Here is a 24208-nt window from a genome sequence, read left to right as displayed (position 1 = left end):
TCCATGCCTATGACACAACACTGTGGTGCAGATGGTAAAAGCTGATTCTTAATATGCACATCTTGGCACGAGGGGTGAGAGATAAATAAATTATGATGGCAACAGAAATCACTATCGCTTTCTTGTAGAGGAATTTTCAAAACGCCTCCTGTGGGAGGGGCATTCTGGTAAGGATCTACCACACATACTCTCTAACACTGTTTTCAAAGTCAGACTTCAGAACGTGCTAGCTTTGGACAGACACTGTTATTTCCATTTCACTGCTTTTAATATGTGTGTATTGTATATGCTGGTCGTTTGGTCAGATTCACCCTCACTGGTATTTTGTTTTGTGCTTTTTTTTTTTTTTTTTTTCAAGAAATGGCCCTACTCTGCAGCCTAGTCTAACTCTGGAGCCCAGGCTGCCCTTAAAATCGTGGTGATCCTCCTGCTTCAGCCTGCCAAGGGCTGAGATTTCAGTGGGAGTCACTTTGTACTGCATCAATCACCACCCTGCAATATCCCCAGGCCTGTGGAGGAAACAAGAAAGGCCTTGGAGCTAGTAGGATGATTCTGTGGCTTTCACTGCTTCATGCACCCCTCACCAGACAGTGTGAACTCTTCCCTGTACACCTGGAACCCAGGGATCAAAGCTTCTGCTAGACTGGGAGGACACTGCTGCCCATGGGCTGGGTATAATCAGGGCCTGTGCCTGCAAACAGCAGAGACAGCATGGTGACCTGTCCCAGCCTCCTGACCACGGGAAAGCCCAGCGGGGATCTCTCCGTGGTGCTGAAGCGTGCATGACTTGCTGTCACAGGCAATCCCCATGCGGGAGCGGCTTTCCTGTAAACCTTTCAGACAAGGAGTAAGTTTCATGAGCCAGGTGGCCCACACCGAGAGGCCATGCGGATTCCAGTCAACACCTCCCAAAGGGCTCCCTGGGAGCTGGGCGCCCCGCCCCCTACTCAGACCAATTTGCTTGCAATGAGGTTCACAGTCTTCTATTTCTCAAGATCCTTCTATGGCCACCCATCCTTCTTGGTCCAAAAAGCCTAATTCCCTATAACCTATCACAACATATAAGTCTCTCATGACTTGTTTTTTCCTCCTCCCACTCAACACTCATGACTTCCCGTGTATGTGCATATGTGTGTATGCTCATGTGTGCCAATCAATTTGCTGCTCATTCTTCCACTTCATCCATCTGGTAGCATCCACTCATCTTCTAGAGGGAATAAGAAATGAAGTAAGGAAAGAGTCTGTACAAATAGAAATATCAATCAACTAATTAAATAATAAATAATAATGAATGAGTAATGGTACTGGTTGACAAGAATCTTGGCTCCTTAAAACTAGGAAGGTGCCACTTGGTCTTTTCATGCCCAGCTCAAGGGACAAGTGTGAACCAGTCACTCGGTTGACAGATATAAACAAGTCTTTTAGGTGACAGGTGTGAGCCAGTCAGAGAAGTGAGCACACTCCAGTGCAAATTCACCACAGTGTGACAGGTTCAAGGTGGATTTTATATTGGGCAAGATGGTTATAGTCACTATGTTGGGACAGCCAGAGGAGGAAGGGTTGGTTTTCTGGGGTGTGGTAGACCCAAGGAGTTGTCCCAGATCCCATGCCTCTGGAAGAATGGGTGAGGTGCTCACCAGAAAGCTTCAGGCAGAGGGGAGTGAGACCTAGGTCAGGAAGCAACAAGTGATTTGGCACACATAAGCGGGTACTATCCTCCCCTTGTCTCCAGCCACCATGACTCAGAAGATGGGCTCCATCTCATGTACCAGCTCTGGGGAAAAGGGCTACAGGTGCAAGGGTGCAGCCCAGCCCTGCTAGAGCTCAAGAAAACTAGCAAGTCATCATGGGTAGAAATTATACCAGTGAAGAAACTCCTGTAAGTGATTAGCAAGCCTCTTGCTTGACTTTCTCATTTACAGCACTAACCTTTTAAAATTCGAGTCCATTTTCCTCATCTTGGTAAGTGCACTGGCATCTCCTCAAAGCTGCTCATGCCAGAGACTGGATTGGACATAGCACACCCAGGGTGGACATGCTGTCCAGGGAGAGGTCCAAAGAGGTCTACAACTGGTTCACTACAGCAAGTCCTCTTTGGTTAGGGATATTCTAGAGCTCCATGAAGAGAGGATGGAGGGCAGGTAGGTTCTCATGATCAGTTTGTTCAAGGAATGTGACCATCTCCACAGTTCCTCTAAGTAGTATAGTTAGTGAGAAGATTATGGCCAAAAGGGAGGTCTGGACTTGACTCCTAGAAGGTAGTCCCAATATCAGCCCAAATCCCAACTAGCCATGCACTAGCTGGGTAACCTCTGAGTAGGTGAAATAACCTCATGGACCTTGTTTTTCTCATCAGTGGCCCAAGGCAGAAAACATCATCGGAAAGCTATTGCAGACATCTCTAGGACTTCTGGCTAAGATAAAATGCAGTATTTGTTCTTATCACTTTAGTATCTGACATGTCCTCTATCTGAGAACCGAGTGGATTTTTAGAGTTACACATTAATTTGGTATCACAGCACTCCCAAGAATGGCACAGCCCTTTGTGTGTCTGTGGAACCTAAATAAATTAAGCCATCTATGTAAATAAATTTGACCAAAGACTGTACATGTTTAACACACACCCAGTCACACAAACACAGTGCCCACACAGAGGCTTTTCATGATGCCCATGGAATATCTTTTCATATACTCTCTAGTTGGTCAAGCACGAAATCTACATTGTCCATGTGTTGACCCCAATTCTCTTTTGAGCAAGTCTAAGGTACACGCAGACACCATGTTAGGATTGGTGGGGCCAGCAATCCAACCTGTCTCCGTGCCACCTCATTCAGCTTCCCATCACAGGTCAAACAGCAGGAGAGCCTCAACTAAATATCCAGCCAGGCTTCTCTCCGGCTGCCAAGCCTCCGTGCTCTGCTGTGCAAGATGAAAGACCCCCCTGAACCGAGTTATCACAAACAGCTCTCAGGGCTGAACTCCCTGGAGGCAGATACCAAATGATTCCCTGCATTTCACTTATGATGATCAAGGAATCAACTGCACCGATGACAGGAGCTGTTTGTATTAGAGTTCATTTAGATAAAGCTATTTCTCCAAGCATGACTGACTATTAGAAAAAAAAATGTAGTGTACTGGGTCTTAAAAGAGTCTTGTTTAAAGAGGTTTAGTTTTTCTTTTTTCTTTTTTTTTCCAGGAGATGAGAAGATTTCCACTGAGAAGCATCCTGGAGAACTCAATTAGAAAGACTGAAGAAGAGCCTGAGCTGCTCAGTGGAGCAGCTTGCTCCCCAACCTCAGTCAGTAACCTATGGAAAGAAGCAGCCCCAGAGGGTAGGATAAAGCCCAGCACCAATTTAGGTGGTTGTCCTGCCTGAGATCAATCAAGCTAGGGCTCTGTGCCTAAAATCCTTGCAGGGCTGCGAAACCCCCATGGAAAGCTAGTGACCCTGCCAGCTTGCGTAGGGTGTCCACTGTCTGCCAGACCAGCAGGGATGCTCCCAGTGGCATGCATACACCAGCTGCCCTCAATCACCATCCTCAGAAGAGTATTCCCTAAGAGGCAAGAGCCCACGCCCGAGAAAAGTTCCCTGACAGGAGACTTTCAGCAAGCACAAAGCGGTGGGGACGAGGGACGGTGGCATGTGTGCTCCAGGTTTGTCCCCTGCCTGCCTCAGACATAGATGGTCTCTGCAGACTGGCTCTGAAAAAGGCTGGTTTCAGTTCAGACTAACCTTGCTGCCTATAAATCACTTCGTTTGGCCATCATGGCACCTGGAGTAGGGCAGTGAAGGGGCAGCTTTTCTGCTGGCTGCATCACTGAAGTGAAAGCTCTGCCGCAGAGTTTCACAGTTTTTCTGTCTATGTGCTAGAGGTCACAATCTGTACTGGGGTCCAGGTCTGACACTGCTTCCCATATCATCCCTAGTACTTAGCACAATCTCTGGCACATGCAAAGCATGATGGTTAAATCCAGTCTGACAACACTGATAGCCACAGAGACTACACATAAGGATGGTGGGAAGACACGTACATTAGTGCTTTCTTTTCCTGGCAGACACTGAATAAGCCACACTCTCCTGCTGTGGTGCTTTGGGGCATTCCTCACCGCTGGCCCTCTGATAAACTTCCACCCAATGCTGACAGTCTCCTCAAATGTCTAGCATACTGCATGGTTGCTCTGCAGGGATTACTGAGGAAACTCACACACAGATGCACTCAGTGTCCTTCCACCCATTCAGCTGAACTCTGATCATACGCCCATGTAGGCACAGGCATTTTATCCAACTTCCCCCTTTCACAGCACAGTCCACAAAAAGAGTCCTTCATTCCTTCCACAGGGTTTCTCTACATTTTGCTAGGCTGTACAACTCCATTTTGGCGCCCAGATAACTGCATCCACGTTCCCCACTGTCGGTCAGAGGACGGCTCAAGCCCTGCACTGATAGGCAGACCTATCACTAGTGTGAACATCAACCCTCAAAAGAAACATGAGATCCAAAGTCAGGAACACCACTGGCCCCAACAAGACCTTTACCCACTTGGAATCAATACTTCATTAAGTAGGACCTCCGAAGTGTGAAGAGGCTAGAAAAATGCCAGCCCGATGGTCCATATCCTGCCATGGCATTTGGAGCTGTCTGTAGTTGAAGCTCAGGACTTATTAAGCCCCTCTTAGCTCCCTGTGAGTGATTAGAAGCCCTGGTCTGCATCAGGGTGTGCCCTGGACCTAGCGGGGAGGACACTGAAAAAGGATAGGATTCTCCAGCGGATGTCCAGCTTGCTGCTGATCTCCAGGCCTCGTGCTTCTTGCCTCTCTTCTTCCAACTGCTTCAGATTTGCAAACTGTCCCTTCTCTCCAGGGGATTCTGGGACGCTTTCAAAGTTGAACTTGTCCACTTGAATAGCCATTCTGAGAGGAGAGAGAAAACAGTGGAGAATTAATCAGTAGGGCAATTTCTTCCTGGAGCTGTTGGAGAGTCAGCACGTGCCAGCGTGAGGTAGCCTGATGAACCATTATCGCTGGTAATTCCTAACAGATTCATTCCCAGAAAATGAAATAATGACTCCCAAGGTGGCCCTGACTGCAGAGCTGGCTCAACACACAGTTCCAAAAGAGCTACAGCCATAGATTTAGACCTCTGAGAAGTCTTGCATCACCCCAGGTGAAGGTTTCCATTCCACAATGGGGTGTGGCATATAGGACCCAACAAGCTATTCATACAGTACTCTGGATCGTGACTATAGCTCCTTTCTGGACATCGATAGAGCATGCTGGACCTGGGGACCTGCACTCTAAACTCTGCCTGCCATGACTCTATAGTGCAGACAAATGGGCTTAGGAGCCAACTCCCATATCCTGCTCACAGTTGCTACAGCCCCCATCTTCCCACTGTAGCTTCCCAGCCACAGACTTGGGCTGCCCCCTTCAGCGCTCTGATCAAAGCCACCTGCCCTCAACACAATACTCTCCTTGCTTGCTGGGCCCTTTGACCTCCTAAGCATTTCTGGGATGCAGAAGGCTCTCTGCCTTAGTTTTTAGCTCTGGAATGTACTAAGCCGTGGCACGGCTGAGCCCTTCTCACTCCTGAATCAGTAGCTGGAAAGTCCCTCCCCAGCTCATCGCAGCCATTCTTTGTTCTCTCCTGCAGTGTTCAGTTTATTTCTGGCAGGGCATTTATCACAAGCGTAAAGATTTAGCTCTGAGTTAGTTAATGGTATCTCAGTTCTACTAGACTTTAGCTTCATGGGGGAAGAGATGCACTTGGTCTTGGTGGCCAAGCTCCCCAGCTACAGCAGGATACAACAGTGACTCAGTAAGTAATCAGCTAGATGGATGAAAGAGGGGATTAGAAGTCTCCCCTTACACAGTCAACAGTCTCTCTTCCTGGCTGTGACCTGACTCTGACCTGTCACCTGTCCCTACCATGGGACAAGACTTGATTATCTGATGTCTAAAACTTCACCTCTTCGTCTGTCTAGGCATACAACAGGCACTCAGTAAAGGATGCCAGAAGAGGGGCTTCTATTCATGAGGACTATTCATAAGCCCCAGCTACAAAGCACCTAGGACTCAGAGTGCATCAGCTAATGGGTAAAAGTGGATGGTGATATTATTGCTAGACTCTGAGTGGCCAAATTTGTCAGTAAAACCATGATCACTTGTGTGTCTTTTCTAGCTTACACCCAATGGTGTAGCCTCAAGACCTATGCTGGCCCCTGAAAGGGCTGCTGAAGACTCAATGAGTCATGGCACTTGGCTCAGTGCTTGACCTGGAAGCCTGGTGGCCCAGGGGCCAGAGGCACCACTGAATAAGCCATCCACACAGGTAGTAAGAACACCTCCTAAAGTTAAATACACTTCTGTGTTTTCTTTCCTAACTACTTAAGTAAGCAATTTAATATAAATTTTGGAAACAGAAAAATCACAAAAAAAGGAAACTAAAGACTAAGAATGTAAGATCCTAAAACGTATACTTTAGCTCCATAATCTCTTCCAAAAGTATTTATACTTTAATGTGATTGAAACTTTTTTCTACACATCTTAGGAAGTCAGAGAACTCTATCCACACACAGCACATGCACAGGACTGTAAGTCATTATTGAATTCTCTAAACAGACAATTCTGTGGCCATATTCACACCATTAAAGATTATTAGTCCATATAGCCTGGTATGTTTCAGGTCTGAAGTCTCAGCTCTCAAAAGCCTAAGGCATCGCGACTGTGACTGCAAAGCTAGCCTGGGCTACAGAGTAGGTTCAAGGACAGTCCAGGCTATGTAGTCTTTAAAAAAAGAAAAAGTGTTGAGTGGGGGTGGAGAGAGTGATGGTGGTAGGGCTCACCGGGTAAAAACATCTAAAAAGGAATTTAAAAGTGTTTGCTACATATATATGATGCCCTGAGTTTGAGTCCTTCAGCCCATGGTGGAAGGAAAGAACTGAATCCCAAAAGTGGTCCTCATCCCCACAGAGGTTTGAGGTGTGCATGTGAACCCATGTCCACATCATACAAACACCAAACAAAACAACAGGCAAATATGCACATCTTATCGGCACAGCATTTGCCTAGCATGCACAAAGTCTTAGTTTTGGTCCCTAGCACCATTTCTTTTAAGTTTGCAAAATATGGTAAAAGGTAATACTCCTATTTTAAAAACTCACAGGTATTTCCCATTTTTAGAGAAAAGTACTATTGTAAAGGTGTCCTGCCAGCGCTCTCTCTCTCTCTTTCTCTCTCTCTCTCTCTGTTATTGTCTCCTCTGCACTAAATAACCCAGATAACTCTGAGAAGTGTTCAGGTTAAACCAACTCCTCACACCCGGAAGGCCCAGCTTTCCCTGAGAAGTCCCCTGCCTGTCTGTTGGCCTCCAGCCTTCAGTGGGATCCCTGCAGGCCCCTTGTAACTAACACAGAGTTCCAGAATGCTACCTTAGACACTGGTAAGCACTTGTCTGAAATTTGCACACATCTACTCCGTATTAAAGGGAAAACATACTTCATGTCTCCCACAGTCTGATGCTGCTCTCACAAAGCCACCTGGGAAGTGAGAGGACAGGAAGTGGGAATATCTCTGCAAAGAGAAGCACAAGCCCCTCCCTCATATTCCTGCAAGTCTGAGTACAAAGGAAGCAGATTTCCCTTTGGGACAGGGCCACTGGCTTGCAGGACAATAGGGTACCACGTGAACAAAGGCAAAGCAACATGGTCACGACCTTGCTCCCCACAGTCTTTGTGGTACAGCAAAGAGAGGAAGAGACAGGGACAGACAGTTCAAGCATACAAAGGGATGCCTCAGATCCAGGGTTGCTTCTCGCGGGTGGAGAGCTGTATGGAGGGGAAGAGGGACTTGGATTCACATAGACTCCAGCTCATTTCGCATGGAAGCTGGGTCACCAGAGACAGTCACGTTCACATCCCACACCCAGGATCTGGGAGCACTCACTTGGCTTACATGGTATAATTGGTGCTCGAAAATACTATGGCTGTTATTTTGTAGGGTAATAATAATGTTTTGAAGTGGACTGTGATGATGGCTACACAGCTCTCTGAAGGCATTTGGATGCTATGCACTTCAGGTAGGCTGTGTCAACAGAGCTTTTAAAAAAGATTATGGCTATTATAGGAACTTGTCTAAAGATCAAAATGGGGTACCTAAAAATGTTTTGTATGGTATAAAATGATGCACAAATGCTAGTGGGCCTGTGTATCACTGCCCCTCACTGTCCTGCGGCTATAGGCATTGTTCCACTGAAGTTCACGTCAGGGGTCTTCCCCACTGCACTCCCCCTTCTTCCAGGCAATGCTGTAATCTTTAACGTGGTAGTAGCAGAACCCAGCACAAAGCTGGTACTGGAAAAAGACAGCTCAAGGGGCAGCTGGCCACACAGTCACAACTACTGTTGACCCCAGACTTACCATGATGGGTGCTGTCCCCCACCAGCACCAGACACCCTCTCTACGTTCCCCAAATCTGCTGTTTCTCCACAGAGATTTGTAGCTTCTCCAGCCTGCTTGAGTATTCTGCAGACATCGTTGCAGAGATTAAACTGTCTACAGGGCTCTTGGCAGGCTTCCTGCTATTCCCGGGAAGTCTGGATATGTCTGGGTCTACTTGAAATTCACTGTGCCTTTGGACAGGTCACTGGTCCCCGAGCTTTGTCCTGGTCTACATCAGCCTCCTGCAGAGACATTTCACTTACGTGAGGCCAGGCCAGGGCACGTGCAGCTCAGCAGAGGTGTCCCTCCAGCTTCTATATCACTACAGGAAGCTGGTTGTTTGGAAGGCTCTCTGCATTCTACAGCTCAGGGGGCCTGGGGACTTCTCAGCTTCTCACTGAGCCTGGACAGAGTTCAGGCTGTTGGAAAAACATCTCCCAAGGAAGGCCAGAGAACCACCATGTACATGGAGGGATCCAGGTAAGTTCCTGCCTCTTCCCTCCATTGCAGGAGACACTCAGAAACCATCTAGAGACTAAAGCTACGACTAGGTCTGTTTCCATGACAAAAAGGCAACCTTCCTTTGAACCCCATGCTGAGGCAAGGAAGGAAGGAAGGAAGTAGCTGAATCCATTTAGCTTACACCAGGCAGGGCCAGGACAAACATAACACACCATCCTCTAATTCTAGATCCAGGAGGCTGACGATCCAGAGTGAAAAGACTTGGAGCCCTTCCGGTAGCTCATTCCCTAGGGTGGTGCTGGACAGGGAAGGCAGGCATGCTCCATGGAAGGTTCTGAGCTCTAGCTTTAAGAAGAACCTGTGTTTCCCTCATCATGCTAATCAGAAGCTGAAGAACGCAGCTGGTGGGATGGCTCAGCAGGCAAAAGCATTTGCCACCAAGTCTGATCACCTGGGTTCAGTCTTTGGGAACACATGGTAGAAGGACAGGACCAACTCCTGTAAGCTGTCCCAAAACTCCACATGTATACATGTTTTAGTGTGTGTGTGTGTCCACATAAACAGATGTACGCAAGTGCTTCTCTACATGCAAAACCTAGATGAATGCATATGCCTACAACATAAATAACTAAATGTAAAAATGAAGCCAAAGGACCAAGATCTCAAATGTTTGTTTTTTTCTCCCCCTAGAACAGCTATAGATGCTAAGCACACCACACCATATCCTTGGGTCCTGCCATGTACCAACCCCACAGGTAAATGAAACAGAACAAAGGACGGATGTACCAGGAGGGCTCCCACTGCCCACCCTCCATGGAAATGACAAGCTCCTTAGTGGGGAAGTCCCCTGTGAGTGGAGATGAACCTACTAAGCCTTCCAAGCTGCATCAGTGCTCTTGGACAGAAATCTTTTGGTGCTAAGACAGATGCAAATTCTCCTGCATGCTGCTACTTAAGCACGGCTCCTAACAGCGTGGTAGTGCGGCAGCATGGCACGGGACACCATGGGCAAGGAAACAGCTGCCAGACACCCAGTGCCTGGGCTGCCTGCGCCCCACATTCCCATCCACGCCATGCTCAGTCCCCACGAACCCCTCATTCCCTTCTCACCTCCACCCCACCATCATGGATTATATCCGGTGGAAGAGCAAACCAGGCCTAAGCTGTGTGTGGCCAGGGGAGCAGTAGTAAAAGGGGGGATCGAGAGAGCTCTGAAGAACCGGGCATGTCCCTGTGTCCAGTAGGGCAAAGCCTCCCTGTGACACTAGGCTGTTTTCCTACAGCATCTCAGGGACTTAGCCAAGGTCCACTTGGTCCCTAGCATTGAGCCTAGATGTGCACAGGGCATCACAGTTACCTCTGTCACGACTGCTGTGAGCCGGAGAAATATCCCGATTGTTGTTGAGTCTTGAATGACACACCTATATCAAAACAGAGATGGCCAGGCTTCACTGAGACCATGTGTCCTCCTATTGCGGTGGTTGCTCAGTAGCGCTCCTTTTGGAAGGTCTGGCTGTGTCCTGGTACTCCAGCACATGTTCTCACTGGCACCTCCCCCCAACGAATCTAAACACCAGCCCAAGCCTGCTTCTCTCCAGAACCTCGTCCCTTCCACCCGCCCATGCCCTACCTGCCACAGCCAACTGGGATCCCTGGCTCACACTGGCCTGATCATTCTGCTACATCTCAAAGCCTGGTCGGGTGGTAGCTGTGCACCTACCCCTGCTACATCTTTCCTTTGTGGGCCTGATCCCCATCCACCTCCCTTGGAGGAGAATGGGACAGAGCCTGGGCAAAGACCAGTCTGAAGTACTTGCCAAGGCCCATTTTCAACCAAAACATCCCAAGCTTCGAGATTCTCAGAGGGATCTACAAATTGGAAACTGCCTAATTAGCATGTGTACAAGATAGCATCCTCATTACCATCAACAAATAGCATAAATACCAAATATATTTATAGGATATAGATATGTAGTAAGTCAATACAGATTTAGAAAATAAAATTTTAAATACATTCCCAGAAAGCCAAAATTCATTTTGAGAAGCATGGTGCAAGGGAAGAATTAGAACGAAAAGACATGCAGAGAGGGGACTCCATTCCTAAAGAGACACACATGCTCTCTCTATGGAGCAGGCACTGCCATACTCCAGCTTTAGAAACTAGGGCTCCTGGGTAGCACATAGCTATCGAGGAACCGGTGACTGGATGGGGAAAGCTTCCTGTAGTGATGGCTGTATACCGAGATCACATGAATGGCAGGTAAGAGAGGAAGGGTGGGAACTGGAGGACACCAGTCCCAGAACAAGCTGAATGGGGTCCTGATCTGGGCAGTGGTGTGCAGGATGGAGAAGCAGCAGTCAGGTATCCCCAGTGAGGTTTCTCAGCGGCCTTAGAAGTGAGTACCAGGTCACCATAACTGTGGTCACAGAAGGGTCTAAACAGGACCAGATCTTCCTCCTGGAGTTCAAGGGAAGCCGCTGGCTCTGGAGCAAACTAATAGTAGAAACAGGAAGCAGTGAGTGGCTGTGGCCTTGATCCTTGATCTGGGAAGAACTGTAGGCCTCACCTCGAGATAGAGATGCAGAGAAGTGAAGTCTGTGTGCTAAGGCCTTGACTTTTACTCCAAAGGCACCTAAGTTGATGCTGGTGATGATGAAGGAAAGACACTCTAAGGAAGCCCTTGATAGCACTAGGATCACAAAGACATCTGGCCCACTCTCCTCAGTCTAGACTCTGCAGCCCCTGTCTATGTACTCTGGACCTGCACAGCCTCTCTTGACAGCAACTCCTGCCACTTGCACCCTGGCCCTGCCTGTTGGCATTCCCACACTGGCATCAAACCCCAATTCCTGATCCTGATCCCATAGCCCTGCTTCTATCTATTGGGCTCCTACTTCAGCCCCACCTTCACTTGACTTGCTTTCATGTAAGAGCATCTGAATGCTTCCTGCTCTCTGGACTTCCATCTGACTCTCTGTTACAGACACTTTGGGACAGAGCAGGGTCGTGTGGACAACCCTCCCAGACCATTGGTGCTGAAGCGCTTGACTGAGCCCCTTCTGTCTGACTGGCTTTGTCCTCCTCAGGGGATGAACAGCTGAGCATAGCGATGGCTGGACTTCAACAGAAACATGCTTTCCTAGCTAAAGAAGCCAGGACCTAAGCTGGATGGAGTCCAGGCAGGCTCCACCATGCACACATGGGGGAAAGGGGGTTGAGAAAGGCTCTAGTTCTGTGTGTAATTTCATGCAGGTCTCAGACTGCAGCCTGAGAAGGCAGACTCACCCCACAGAGGTGCTGACAATAGACATGGGGTTGACTCCAAGGCATCACAGATGAGTTTTGGATTTTCCTCTGAGTTATGCAGCAAACAGGCCTCAACCAGCCCAGCAGAACACAGGAGAATGAGACTGAGACTGAGACCTATGCCCCACATACCCTGGAGGGCTGTGAGGATATAGCTGGATAATGTAGTCAATCAAGCCTGGACAGACCCCCAGGGTGTTCAAGGGAGGCCAGGGCTGAGCAGGCAGAGCATGGCCCATTCTACTTTTGACTCTTTAGTCTCTGGTGTCTAAAAACACGGCCAAACCTTTGATCTAGTCATTAACTCCCTTGTCTACCCTTGTAATACTCATCTGTAATAAGGGGTAGCCACCCCTCTGTGGCTGAGAATCCCTCTAATTCTGTGGCACGCTGGACAACACACAAAGCTACCAAGGAGAATAACCAATAGCTTCTCTAAACTTCTCTAGCATGCACAGAGAATGGCGGATGGCTGTCGGCAGGTGTTGGCCCGCACTGCCAGCTGTCATTTCTTGGCTCTCTCAGATACCTCATAGGTACATGAGGAGATGATACTTGGGAAGAGCCATGCTGCTCGAGCCTTGCACATGTCCGTTCCTCTCCATTCTGACTGCCACGAAGGGACAGGCCTGAGTAGCGGGGCTGGAGCGGCAGCCAACCTGTAGTTGACGTGGACTGTGAGCAAAAGCAAGCAGAGCTAAATGCATATGAAATGATCCTGCAGACTGTGGTGTAGGTAGGATAGAGGCTTGGTTCAGGATTACATGAGAAGACAAGGGAGTTAATGACTAGATCAAAGGCTTGAAAATGAACTTCTGTTTTGCATTCACTGGGGCACGTGGAAAGCAGCGTTCAATGGAGCTGGTTGTGCCTCTCACACTCCCTTTTTTTCCTAGCTAAGACATTAAAAAGAGAAAAGGTACCAAATTAATATGCAAAGGTAATTTTTACCTTGAAAATACAACACACTGGAACACAACTCTTGCCCTGCTACCTGCCCGGCTGCCCAGTGGGCATCACAAGAAGCCTCCAGAACATTCTGACTTCTTTATAACCAGAGGCTGTGAGGTTGGCAACTCATTCAGCCTTGCCTGGCTGTTTCTCAATATAATGAATGAGAACATTAATACGAAAGTACTTCTGTGTATCAGGTGCCAACTCCACTGGTCTTAAATTTGCCTCTGATCCCTACAGCCGCTTGGGAGATAGCCCTGACAACTCTACACAGGAGAAAGGGGGAACAGTATTCAGGTAGAGTTTGACTAGTGGATTCACAAGCAATGTGTACCCTAGGATGGATGATACTCCTTCCACAAGGCCTGGACACACGAGTCAACTGCCTGTTGGGTACATTACATTACAGCCACATGCAGTCTTGCAGGCCACCCAGCCCAGTCCCTTCTTTGAACAAGTTAAACAAACACACACCCCAAAGATGGCTGAAGCTCAGGACTGAGCCCAGGGTCTCTTGGTCTAGAAAGTATGTTTTCTCTCCGTGATGCACAGGAACTCCAGCCTGAGACAGGCCAGACTACAATACTGCGTCCATAAAGTCACAGCAGACCCAGGCAAAGAAAAGAACATGACTCCCTGTCATTTGTCAGCCCATCATGATAAAACCGAGGCTCAGACTGTCCTATCTTATCATAGTGTCATTAAGCACTACACGTTCTATGCTGCAGAAAAGGGAGGCAGACATGACTGCCACAGTGAGGGATCAAACCCCATATCGCCCTGAAAATATATGACGCTGATGGATTACATTCTGGCAGCTGACGATGGCCTGTCAGAGGAACCACGGTGAAAATAAAGAATAAAAATTGTCCAGAGTTGTTCCACCATGATCCAAATTAGAAAATGCTACTCAAGATGATTTATGCGGGAGGTTTTCCCTTCTTCACAGAGAATCTGTCAAGTGTTGCAGCAGCACTGAAGAGCAACAACACAATTCAAACGAAGGGAAAAGGCCAAAGAATACAGAAGCATGGTGAGGCCCGTGAGGCTTTCAAATCAGAAGGACAGCCCTTGGAAGGCCTGCTCATGGGGGATGCAGCTCTGAAGACCCCTGGGGTGGCCCAGGAATCATGAGACCATGGTACAGAGAACCTTTCTAGCACCACACCTCACTCAGCATGGGACAGGCTAACCCAGCCACATGGCTTTGGCCAAGTGCTATGCTATGGTGGATGGCACTGGACCATTGGGTGTTTGAGTGATTTCTCTCTACCATGCCACAAGGACAAGGTGAGGCTAGCCAGGCTGATTCTTGGGATGGAGAGGCTTATCAGGGAAGTTTCCAAACCTTCATCAACCTCTTGTCTTTTGTAATGAGAAATGACGTCAGCTTCTGCTTTACCTCACTGACTAAACAGGACAGCCGGTTACCATAGCTCAGGCTAGTGAAAAACTAGGAAGTGTTTCTTCCTGGAAACTCCCGTACCTCCTCTCCAATATGTAAGAGCCTACTCCTTGGGATCTAGCACAAAGCTACTCCTTCCAGAATATCTCGCACTTTCTCTGCTTAAGACTGTCTAGTCCCTCAGTTAGCTATCCATCCATGCATGTCACTGGGCACCGGTTCTGTGCTGATGTCTGAGGACAGTTCTTCCTGACCAGGCTGAGTCTGTCCTGTTGTCCGGCAATTCCTCGATTCCTCGAGTATACATCCAGGAAGCAGTGTTCTGGGTTGTACCAGGCCCTGTGCCTACCTGGCCCATTTGTTCTGACTCAGGAAAGCCTTAACCAAGATCCCTTGCAATGTTCTAAGAACTGTGGCCTGATTAGAACATGAACATGTAGAACTAAGAATAAGAAAACCGTGTGACCATTGTCCTGGGGACTACCCTTCCCATTGAGAATGTGTCTCTCCTGCAGAAAAGGCTACAGTGTCCCATGAATCTGTGTACCACGTGGCCAGAACAAAGCAAAGCAGCCAGGTCCACACCTTGAATTCTGGGTCGGAGTAGCAGTGGCCTCGTAGAGACAATGGGGCCAGACCCCAAATACAATGCACCATTCGCCTCCAGTAGTGGTGTGACATTTCTTCGTGGCTTAGCCCAGATGGCCCACAACATGGTCTGGTCTTCCCTCCCTAGGATCAAAGCTGACTTCACTGAAAGCATGGGCTCTGGTGTTTCTCCTTACTGGTCAGTTTCTTCACCACTGATCCCTTGCTTTGCCTTCTCTTCTGCAACAGGTCTTGGGGATCATATTATACAACCCTGAGACCTAAGTGGTGTCCACAATTGGTTTGGGACTGATAAAGAATCCATTTCTACCTCCCTCTGTCCTGTGAGCCTGCATAACCCACCTGAACTCTCACTGTTCATACCTTGGTAACAGTGACAGCATATGGGAATGCCGTGCGTGGAGAAAGATGAGGGGTGGAGGAGAGAAGACATTTGCCTCTGCCTAGTCATTGTTAAGAATTGCCATTACTGTTTTTGTAAAAGTACCCGATTTTATTGTAATGGCGTTCTACTTATATTTCTTCAACCTTAGCAGACAGTAAATTCTAGAAGCCTAAATGAGAAGTTATACTGAGCAGAAATCACTTCCAAAAACAACCCCAAAACCAAAATGGATTAAGCTGTGTCACTGACTCCAATGATTCCTTCAATAAGGTGCATGCATACCAACAGCCATTTTTTTAGGTAAATGGGACTGAATCCCTTGCCTTCAAGTTCAGTGAGGATAAGGGAAGAAAGAAAGGAGGGGAGGAGGAGAAGGAGTAAGGGAGATCAGAGGAAAGGGGGGCAGGGGGGCAGAGGAAGCAAGCAATTGCAGGATGGTGGGAGCTGGACAGATGAGAAAGCTGCTTACAGGAGTATCTATCAGTGAACAATGGTGGCAATCATGAGAAATAGTCCAAGCCAGCCTACGCCACTTTTCACAGACAATGGCAAACCTAGACCCCCTGATGCCACTCTCGACCTCTCTTAGACCTCGTACTGCTGACTGGCCTCCAGTTCTCTGAGTAGTACTCATAGCCTGAAGCCTCCACTTAGCAATCAGCCCCTGTCTGAGTCATCATTTTAACATGCTAAGCAATTCTCTTCAATTCTTCCACCCACAGGAAGTTGCCTTCCGTCAGCTGAGTAAGTCCAAGGCAAGACAAACGGTCAGGCCCATCCTGTACATCAGAAAAGGGACCCTTCTTTTGCTGGGAACAGATACTCTGGGCCAGCGCCATGGGCCTTTGGACCTCGGCCTTTAAGGGTCAGCATTCACCTTGACAGGGATACCACTCTGTAGACACAGCACGGCAGCTGAAGGACAGATATGGTGACCTGAGCAGAGGCTCCAGGGTTCCTTCCTAAGCATAGGAAGGACACTGCTCCCATCAGATCAGAAAGATGAACAAACAGAAGGCACCCCTGCAAAAACTGTCTGCAGCTCATCTCCTATGAGCTTTGTTGGGGCAGAGAAGAGAGCATGGATGCAACAGAGAGACATATCACCCTAGAATCTTCTATGCCAGAAGCCTGGGAAAAGCATTCCAGGAATGCAGCTGCTGGGAGGGATAGAGAATGGGAAACACATGCCTTGGACTATCTCTATACAGGAAGAACCCGCTGTTCCAGCCTGCTTAACAGGGAACAGGGGGCCTTCTCAGGTGAAAAGGGGCTCCTTGACCCAATGGGGGAGGACAGATCCAAGCATGAGCATGGAGCAGACTCGGGATGAAGGAGCACTTCATTGAGATGAGTCAGCAAGTGAATTTTGGTGAGAAGGTGGGGGATCATGCCCCCACGACAGCCCAGCCAAGGGCCAGCTTGCCCAGCTCCCTCCATCGACCAGGCGCTGGGAAGCCATGAAGTACCTTGCTCCTGAAGAATAACAAGAAAGCTCTTGTCAGAAGCTGGGGGGAAAATTGCTGCCAAAAGAGCAAATCCAAACCACTCTGCATAAACCAAGTGCTTTAGACCCAGATATCTATCGATATGATGTGAGTCTGGAGAATGACAACGTTACTCTTGGCGGTGGGATTAAGTGTGATTTTAAAGTTACTTTTCCTTATCTTCTAAAATGAACATACACTGTTTCTGCAGAGGTTAGGAGATACTGTCGCAAGAGAAAAAAAAAAATGGCAGTGCCATTCCAGGATGGCTGACCAGGCAATGCATTAAGATGAGAAGCAGTGGCCAAGCCTGTGCCTACAGGGATGGGGTGGAGGGGGCAGGTTGAGGCTGGCAAAGGCAACAGGAGGATCAGCTTGAACAAACAAAGCCTCCTCCCCCCCCCCCCCGCCAGGTCTGGGACAGCTCACGGCAGCCCTGCCTGTCTGCCGATGAAAACACACTGCCCCTCACAGTGTGAAGTGAAAATGTTCGCATAAATGTCACGTATTATTACTGCTGCCACCGCAGCTTCTAATCAAGTTAACCATGGGCGATGACGCTTTCTCCAACGAGCACTTGAAAAGGCCATTGCTCTGAAGCTGCCACTGAGGTCCTCATGCTCCCTTCAGCACCAGATGAGACTCAATAGACAGACAAGGTGAAAATCCTGTTAGGGACACTTGAGTAAGAAGGACCCACTTCCTGTGCTGGTTTGCTCCTTTGGGGGTTGAAGGGAGAAAAGTCAAGTTTGTGAGAGCTCAAGTCAACTAGAAAAAATCCCCTAGCAGTCCAGCTTAATATTAAAAAGGACAAGCTGCTAAGATATAAATAGCAGAGTCCCCAGTGATACGAAGTTGTCAGTTAGGGACAAGCAGTGGTTTTCTAACTTGAGACAATAGGCCAAAAGAAAGAAAAAGGATAAAAAGAAAGAGCAGTCACTTCCTCCGCTAGTCTTCGGGGATCTGAGCCACCCAGCACCTCCAGCGCTCCTTACAAGGAAACCCAGAGAGAAAGCAGGCAGCACAGGGGTGGTTTAAGACAGCAGGCTTTTAAGTGAGAAGCCTTCGCTGTACCATTCCTCCAGCTGTGCAGAAGGCAGAAGGTGATGGCTGAAGAGGGTACTGCAGGTTTCTGTCCCCTGCCTTTGCCACCTCTCAGGAGTGGACCCTGTCCTTCGGTATGTCTGAGAGGGGTTTGGAGACAACAGTAAAATAAAATACTGTTCTGCACTCAAGCAACACGAAGAGATAGAAACAGACACCAACAGAGAGACAGGCATGTAGGCAGGTAAACAGGCCCACAAGGGACTCTTCCATACTATCACTTGAGAATGCACAAAACTTCAGACTGAGGCCATGGAGGGGCCCTAGTTGGGCCCAAAGAGGTAGGAGAACCTAGTCAGAGATGCATGGGGGCAGGTGCTGGACCAGGGAAAGCAAACGGGGAAAAAGTCACAGAGCCAAGAAGGAGGGGTCTGGCAGGTTCAACGGTGAAGGGCCAGCCCAGAGACTCCCTTTACCCACAGCCCTGTTTCCAGGGTACCTTCTGCTCCGCTCACCCAGCTCTACGATGCAGCTGCTGGTGTGAAGAGGATGTAGGCTGCTGTCTGGTTGATGTGCACCTTGTAGTCCTCTGTCTTGTCACCTCATCTGCTGGCCTCTAGGCCCCCACACTTCTGGCGGGCATATGCTTGCCCCCGCGGGACACTGATCAGATCTAGTAGTAGTTTAGTAACCAGTGTTACCCACGGGCTTTAAATTCGTAAATCCTAGAACTAAAAGAAAATATCCAAGTGCAAGACAGCAACAAGAAATGCTCCCTTGGCCCAGGGAGCAGGCCCAGAGCAGACCTGAGAAGGAGTAGGTCCAAGGATTCCAGACCTAATCACCTGACCCAACTTTCTTTCAGGTTGACAGAACTGGAGAGCACATGGTATGAGCACAAGCAACAGCCTGTGGCTCCAACACGGGGCTGACCTGCAAGGCCAGCCGCCTCTGATGTTTCTAGAAAAGGAGAGCCCAGACTGAGTCTGAAACTTCCTATACATTTTAAGTGACTGCAAGCCAGATCTATCTGAGCTGGACTGGGCCTGCTGGCCACATGCTTAGGGGCCTCCACTGAATCAGTCCGTTGGCATTCCCTCCTTAATGCACCTCCCACCCCAAAGTGCTCCCGAGAGGGACTCCAGTAAGGAGCCTTGTTACGCGTGTGTCCTTTGCCTCCACAGTAGCTCAGTTTCTGGGCTCCTAATATATCCCCTCTGTCATCTCTGTGGATTCTGACACAAATTACTGGACAAAGAAACAGAGAAGAAACCAAAGTTTATTTTAATTGCGAAGATTTTTTTCCCTTATGTTCTCTTCCAACCAATATTATCATCTTCATCATCTTCATTTTAAATTTCATACTGTGAAAGTCTCAGAGTGCCAGATGGGAGGAAATGAAACACCATAATGAGATGGGTAGAGATTTAAAAATTAAAAAGAGAATGAATCATACACCCAGCCAGAGTGTACCTGCTCCCCCTGCAAAGAGGGAGTACCCAGCTGCAGGACCACAGATGTTAGCGGGGTCCTAGGCTGGGACCATAGCCCGGCCAGGCCAGTGACAGCTCCATGGTTATCCAGAGAGCCTTCTCTAAGAAGCCATGACCAGAGAGGTGTGAGGCTATCTCCACCCCTGACCTCACGTCTGTGGAAACTTTGGAATGAGGACCCCTGCATCGTCTCACTGCAGAGCAGATGTGGGCTGAGATTCCTGAGCTATCTCATAGCATAGCTGTGGACTGAGCTAAACTAGCTTTCCTCCTGGTTTAGGGAATACACTCTGGCAGAAGAGTGGGGTCAGGGTAAAGAAGAATCAAAAAAAACATCAAAGGCTGTGGGTGTCATCATACATACACACACACACAAAGACTAAGTTTGCAGTCTGGGTATCAATACAGCCAGTAAAGGTTATGGTGTGGGTCTCTCTACTCTAGAGTGACAATTCGGACAAGAGTGGCCAGCCTGACAAGAGGGCAGTGAGTAGTCTCAATCCACAAGGCCCAGCAAAGTGAAAGGTGAGGATCAACATCCAAGTTTGTTCCCTTACCTCCACAAGCACATACGCACTGACATAAGACCATACACATCTCACACACACACACACACACACACACACATGCACACAAGTACACACATAGACACATGCACATGTGAATACATACGCACATACATGAATGCTACTTATAGAGGCATATAAAAATATAATAGCAGACTTAGATACCAATAAACATTTTAAATATTAATAAACTGAGTGCTCTCATTAAAAAGCAGGTGTTGTTGCAACAGATAAAAATGCAGAATTCAATTGTATGCCACTGGAGTTTACAGAGTTCAATTACAACATAAAAAGTGTAAGCATATTGGCCTGGTGGCTCACATTTGTAATCCTAGCATTCAGGAGACTGAGACAGGAGAATGGTAAGTTCAAGGCCAGCCTAGGCTACAAAGTAAAACCCTGTCCCAAAAATATGAAGGAGAAAGAAAAACCTTAGGCAGGTCTAAAGAAACTGATGAAAGGTACCCCTTGGGAATGACTGCACACCTACACTGGAGTGCTTATAAAAACAGCACAAAATAGGCCTCCAGACCAAGGCTGCCAACAGCAGAAAGCACGATTTATATAGCCAGACACAATCTTGCACATGCAGGGCTGAGAGAACAGAATATAGGAAGCCGAAAAAATAAATGCCTGCTATTGAAGGGAGTCACACACACAGTTCCACATCAGGGCTGGAGATTTCTTGATCTCCCCTCAGCAATTGCTAGAACAATCAGACAAAACAAAACCAAAAATCAGTAAAGACAGGCGCTGAACAGCATTACCAGCTGTGGGGCTACTGGGCAGACGGCACTATAGCAAGTAGCTTCGGCCTCTGCCCCTGCCCAGGGCAGGACTAGGTCTCCCATGGTGCTTGGTCATAAAGCACAACTCAGCACAAGCAAGGAGGGTAAGGATTATGGCAAGGCTTGCAGGGCGTTTAGGGAGGAACGCTGCTGTTTACCCTTCTCTTTCAAATGCGTGAACGCAAATGGATGGGTTCAGAGGTGGACAAGAGGGTGTAACACTGGCCATAGATAAACAGAAAAATGTCAGTGTTGGCTTTAACTCTAGTGTGTAGTCGCCTAATTAAGAATTGAAATAATTTTCTTAGGGGAGAGAATTCTGAGAGTCCTTAAGACTCTGCTGAACAAGGATATCTCCAAGAGGGGGCAATAGCTCGGTGGTGTTTTCTGAATATTTGCTCCACTTTCACTGATTCTTCTCAGAGGGATGCTTTAGCCTTATCATTCATGAAGTGATGATCATGTGTGTGGAAAGAACGACTTGGTAATTAAATGAGAATGGGTGTGCTAGGTGCGTGGTATACTGTAGGCACTTGAACTTTAGCAGTGACTATCCCCTTGCCCCTGAGACCAGCAGGGACATACTGAGGGCTTCACTTCTCCACCATTTCTTGAAAAGTACTATTTACAATGAATAAGGATGGGAGTAAGGGAAGCAAGGAAGTGCCGGGAGCCAAAGCTATCTACGGAAGCCAAAGCCAAAGCTATCTAGTGAAGACAAAGGTATCTATAGAAGCCAAAGCCAATTAGTGAGCCAAGGCTATCTACAGAAGCCAAAGTCAAAGCTATCTAGTGGAGACAAAGGTAGTTACTGAAGCCAAAGCCAAGTAGAGAGCAAAGGTCATTTAGTGGAGACCTAAAGCTATGTAGTGAAAGAGTTATCTAGACCCTAAATCATGGGTGATAGATTGTGAGGACATCCTTTGTTAGAGCATCCGTAAGATATCTTAAGAGAACATCCTTATGGTATCTTGCAGGCACAATAGTTAGCCCATGAAAGCACTCTTCCTATTTCCTGCAGCAGTAGATTAACCTTTCCCCTTTCCTGTCTTCTCCCTATATAAGTTGGGTAAAAATTTCTAATAAAGGGAAGCCTTGATCAGACAAACAGACTTGGCTTTCATTTCTTGCGTCTCTTGTCCCTACCCCCCCCCCCCAATCCTTCCAATCTCTCCACTTTAGGAACCCCGTTGAAGCCCCGCAGGTCGGGGCAAGGAAGGGCATCCAGTGCCTCCAAAGGCAGATGACAAAGGTCTTGATGTAGAATATTGATAGTTGCACATCTAAAATTTGGGGCTTAGAGCCCATCAGGTGGCTCAGCCGGTAGTGATGCTTGTGGCCAAGCCTGACAGCCTGAGTTCCATTCCTGGACCCACATGGAAAGACAAAACCAGCTCCTACAAGTTGCCCTCTGACCCCTCCATATGCACTCTATGGCACGTGCCCCAACTCCCCCAATCAGTAAATAAATGCCAAAAAAGAAAATGAATGAATGGAAGAAGGAAGGAAGAAACAAAGAGGAGGCCTAGTCAGAAAGAGAAGAGTTTGTACACCTTCTTAAGGGAGGAAATGAGTTTGTGGTCCAAGTTTAGAGCTTCTACAAGATGCTCAGACAAGTCAGGAACCTGGCTTTGTAGTGAAACAGGGCAGCCCATTAATGAAATCATAGCAGGTGGAAAGCGTGAGACACAAACCACAACCCTTGGCAGTGGATGATCTAAGGCTGCACATGGAAGTAAGGGGTTCTAGGCTCTGTTCTGACACTAGATAACCCTCAGCAGAGAAAGGAGGCTGAGTACAGGGTAAACTAATAAGACAAAAGAGAAGGGGTGTGTGTGTGTGTGTGTGTGTGTGCGTGTGTGTGTGTGCGCGCACGAGTGCATGAATGAGTGCATGCATGCATCTGTGTGCGTGTATTGCCTCCTACTTTTAAAAGGTTCTATCCTGTCCCTCCTGCAGATAGAAAAGAAAGATCAACTATAAACCCTTCATTATCAAAACATAGTAGAGGGAGGTTCAGAGATAAAGAATAAAGGCACTTGAGCCAGACTTTAACTCTAATTGCATTCTGTCCATGGTAGCTGCATGACCTTGGGGAAGTTATTTGATGGCTCTGAGTCTTAGTCTTTCTCATCATGCACACCTCATATGTCCCTGTGAGAAAACATCAAGAAAGCCAGGGTGGCTCAGCCACGTTTTCCAGGGGTCTCCAATGCCACTCCCCAGCCTCCCTCACAGCACACTGGCCTTCCTTTAGGAATCTGCTCCTCTCCGTTATAAAGACAGATTTCTCTTTGTGAGCTCCAGGTCCACCATCCCCGACTCTATGGCCATGGGGAGAAGTACATGAGGCTCTCTCCTTTGCCCCTCCTGATATGGAGAGGAAGGAGCTTGTCAGCTAGGCCTGCTCACTGTGGTATTAAAAAGGCAATATCAAACTCATTAAAATATAAAAGGCCAACGAGAATGATCAAGGAATGAAAAGAGAAGGAGCAGATTAGAATATTAAACCTGACTTCCTTACAATGCCAAGACAAAAACAAGGGAAGAGAATATTATGAATACATTTTTACCAATGAACTTTCAAATCTTAGATAAAATTGACAGATTCCCAAGGGGGGGCGGGGTGTAAAATCCCCAAAGTTGACTCAAGAAGGAATTTTAAAAGTTAAACTCAGAATTACATATAGCACAACAATTTCATTCCTACCCGGATGCCTAGGGGAAATGAAGACTTCTCTCTCCAGGGCCTGCGTGTAAACACACCCAGCAACATTGTCTGTGACAGACCACAACGGGGCACACACTTGCTGAACATCAACTGATAAACAGGCAGGTGCAGCATGCCACAGCTACACAGTGGAACTCAGGTTAGTAATTAAAGGGAGAGAAAGGCTGAGCACAATACAAGAAATCCCCAATGTGCTAGAGAAAGAGGCTGGTCAAAAGGCACCAAGCATCGGTTGAGCCCATTTGTCAGGAATGTCCAGAGAGCACAAATCTATAAAGACTAAAAGTAGATCAATTGACTGCCTGGGGCTGGGAGTCAGTTGGGAGAAGAGGAGAAGGACCACTGACAGGGCTGTCTGGGGAGGGGGAATGAAACTCAAAATTGATGTAACCATGGCTTAAAGCTTTTCTGTGAACACACGGGAACCAATGAGTTATGCCCTGTAAATGGTATGTAGTTTAACATGCTAAATATGTCCCGAAGGAGGAAGCCACTATTCAAAAGGGAAAGAGATGGTTATTGACCACTATTCATCTGTTACA

General features: G+C 47.8%; 1 protein-coding gene and 1 pseudogene across 2 annotated transcripts in view; one reads left to right on the top strand and one right to left on the bottom strand.

Moving 5' to 3' along the window:
• Trappc9 (trafficking protein particle complex subunit 9) overlaps window positions 1–24208 on the bottom strand; it is a 440029-nt gene that overhangs the window by 98573 nt on the left and 317248 nt on the right. For both annotated transcript variants that reach the window (XM_060389314.1, XM_060389315.1), the window contains one exon: window positions 4758–4911. In XM_060389314.1, the coding sequence (XP_060245297.1) occupies window positions 4758–4911 (154 nt within the window). The remainder of the gene's footprint in view (window positions 1–4757; window positions 4912–24208) is intronic.
• On the top strand, window positions 2398–2544 carry LOC132656127 (U2 spliceosomal RNA; annotated as a pseudogene).

Source organism: Meriones unguiculatus, chromosome 8 (genome assembly GCF_030254825.1).
Source record: "Meriones unguiculatus strain TT.TT164.6M chromosome 8, Bangor_MerUng_6.1, whole genome shotgun sequence".
Lineage (NCBI taxonomy): Eukaryota > Metazoa > Chordata > Mammalia > Rodentia > Muridae > Meriones > Meriones unguiculatus.
This window is presented reverse-complemented; position numbering and strand designations above follow the sequence as displayed.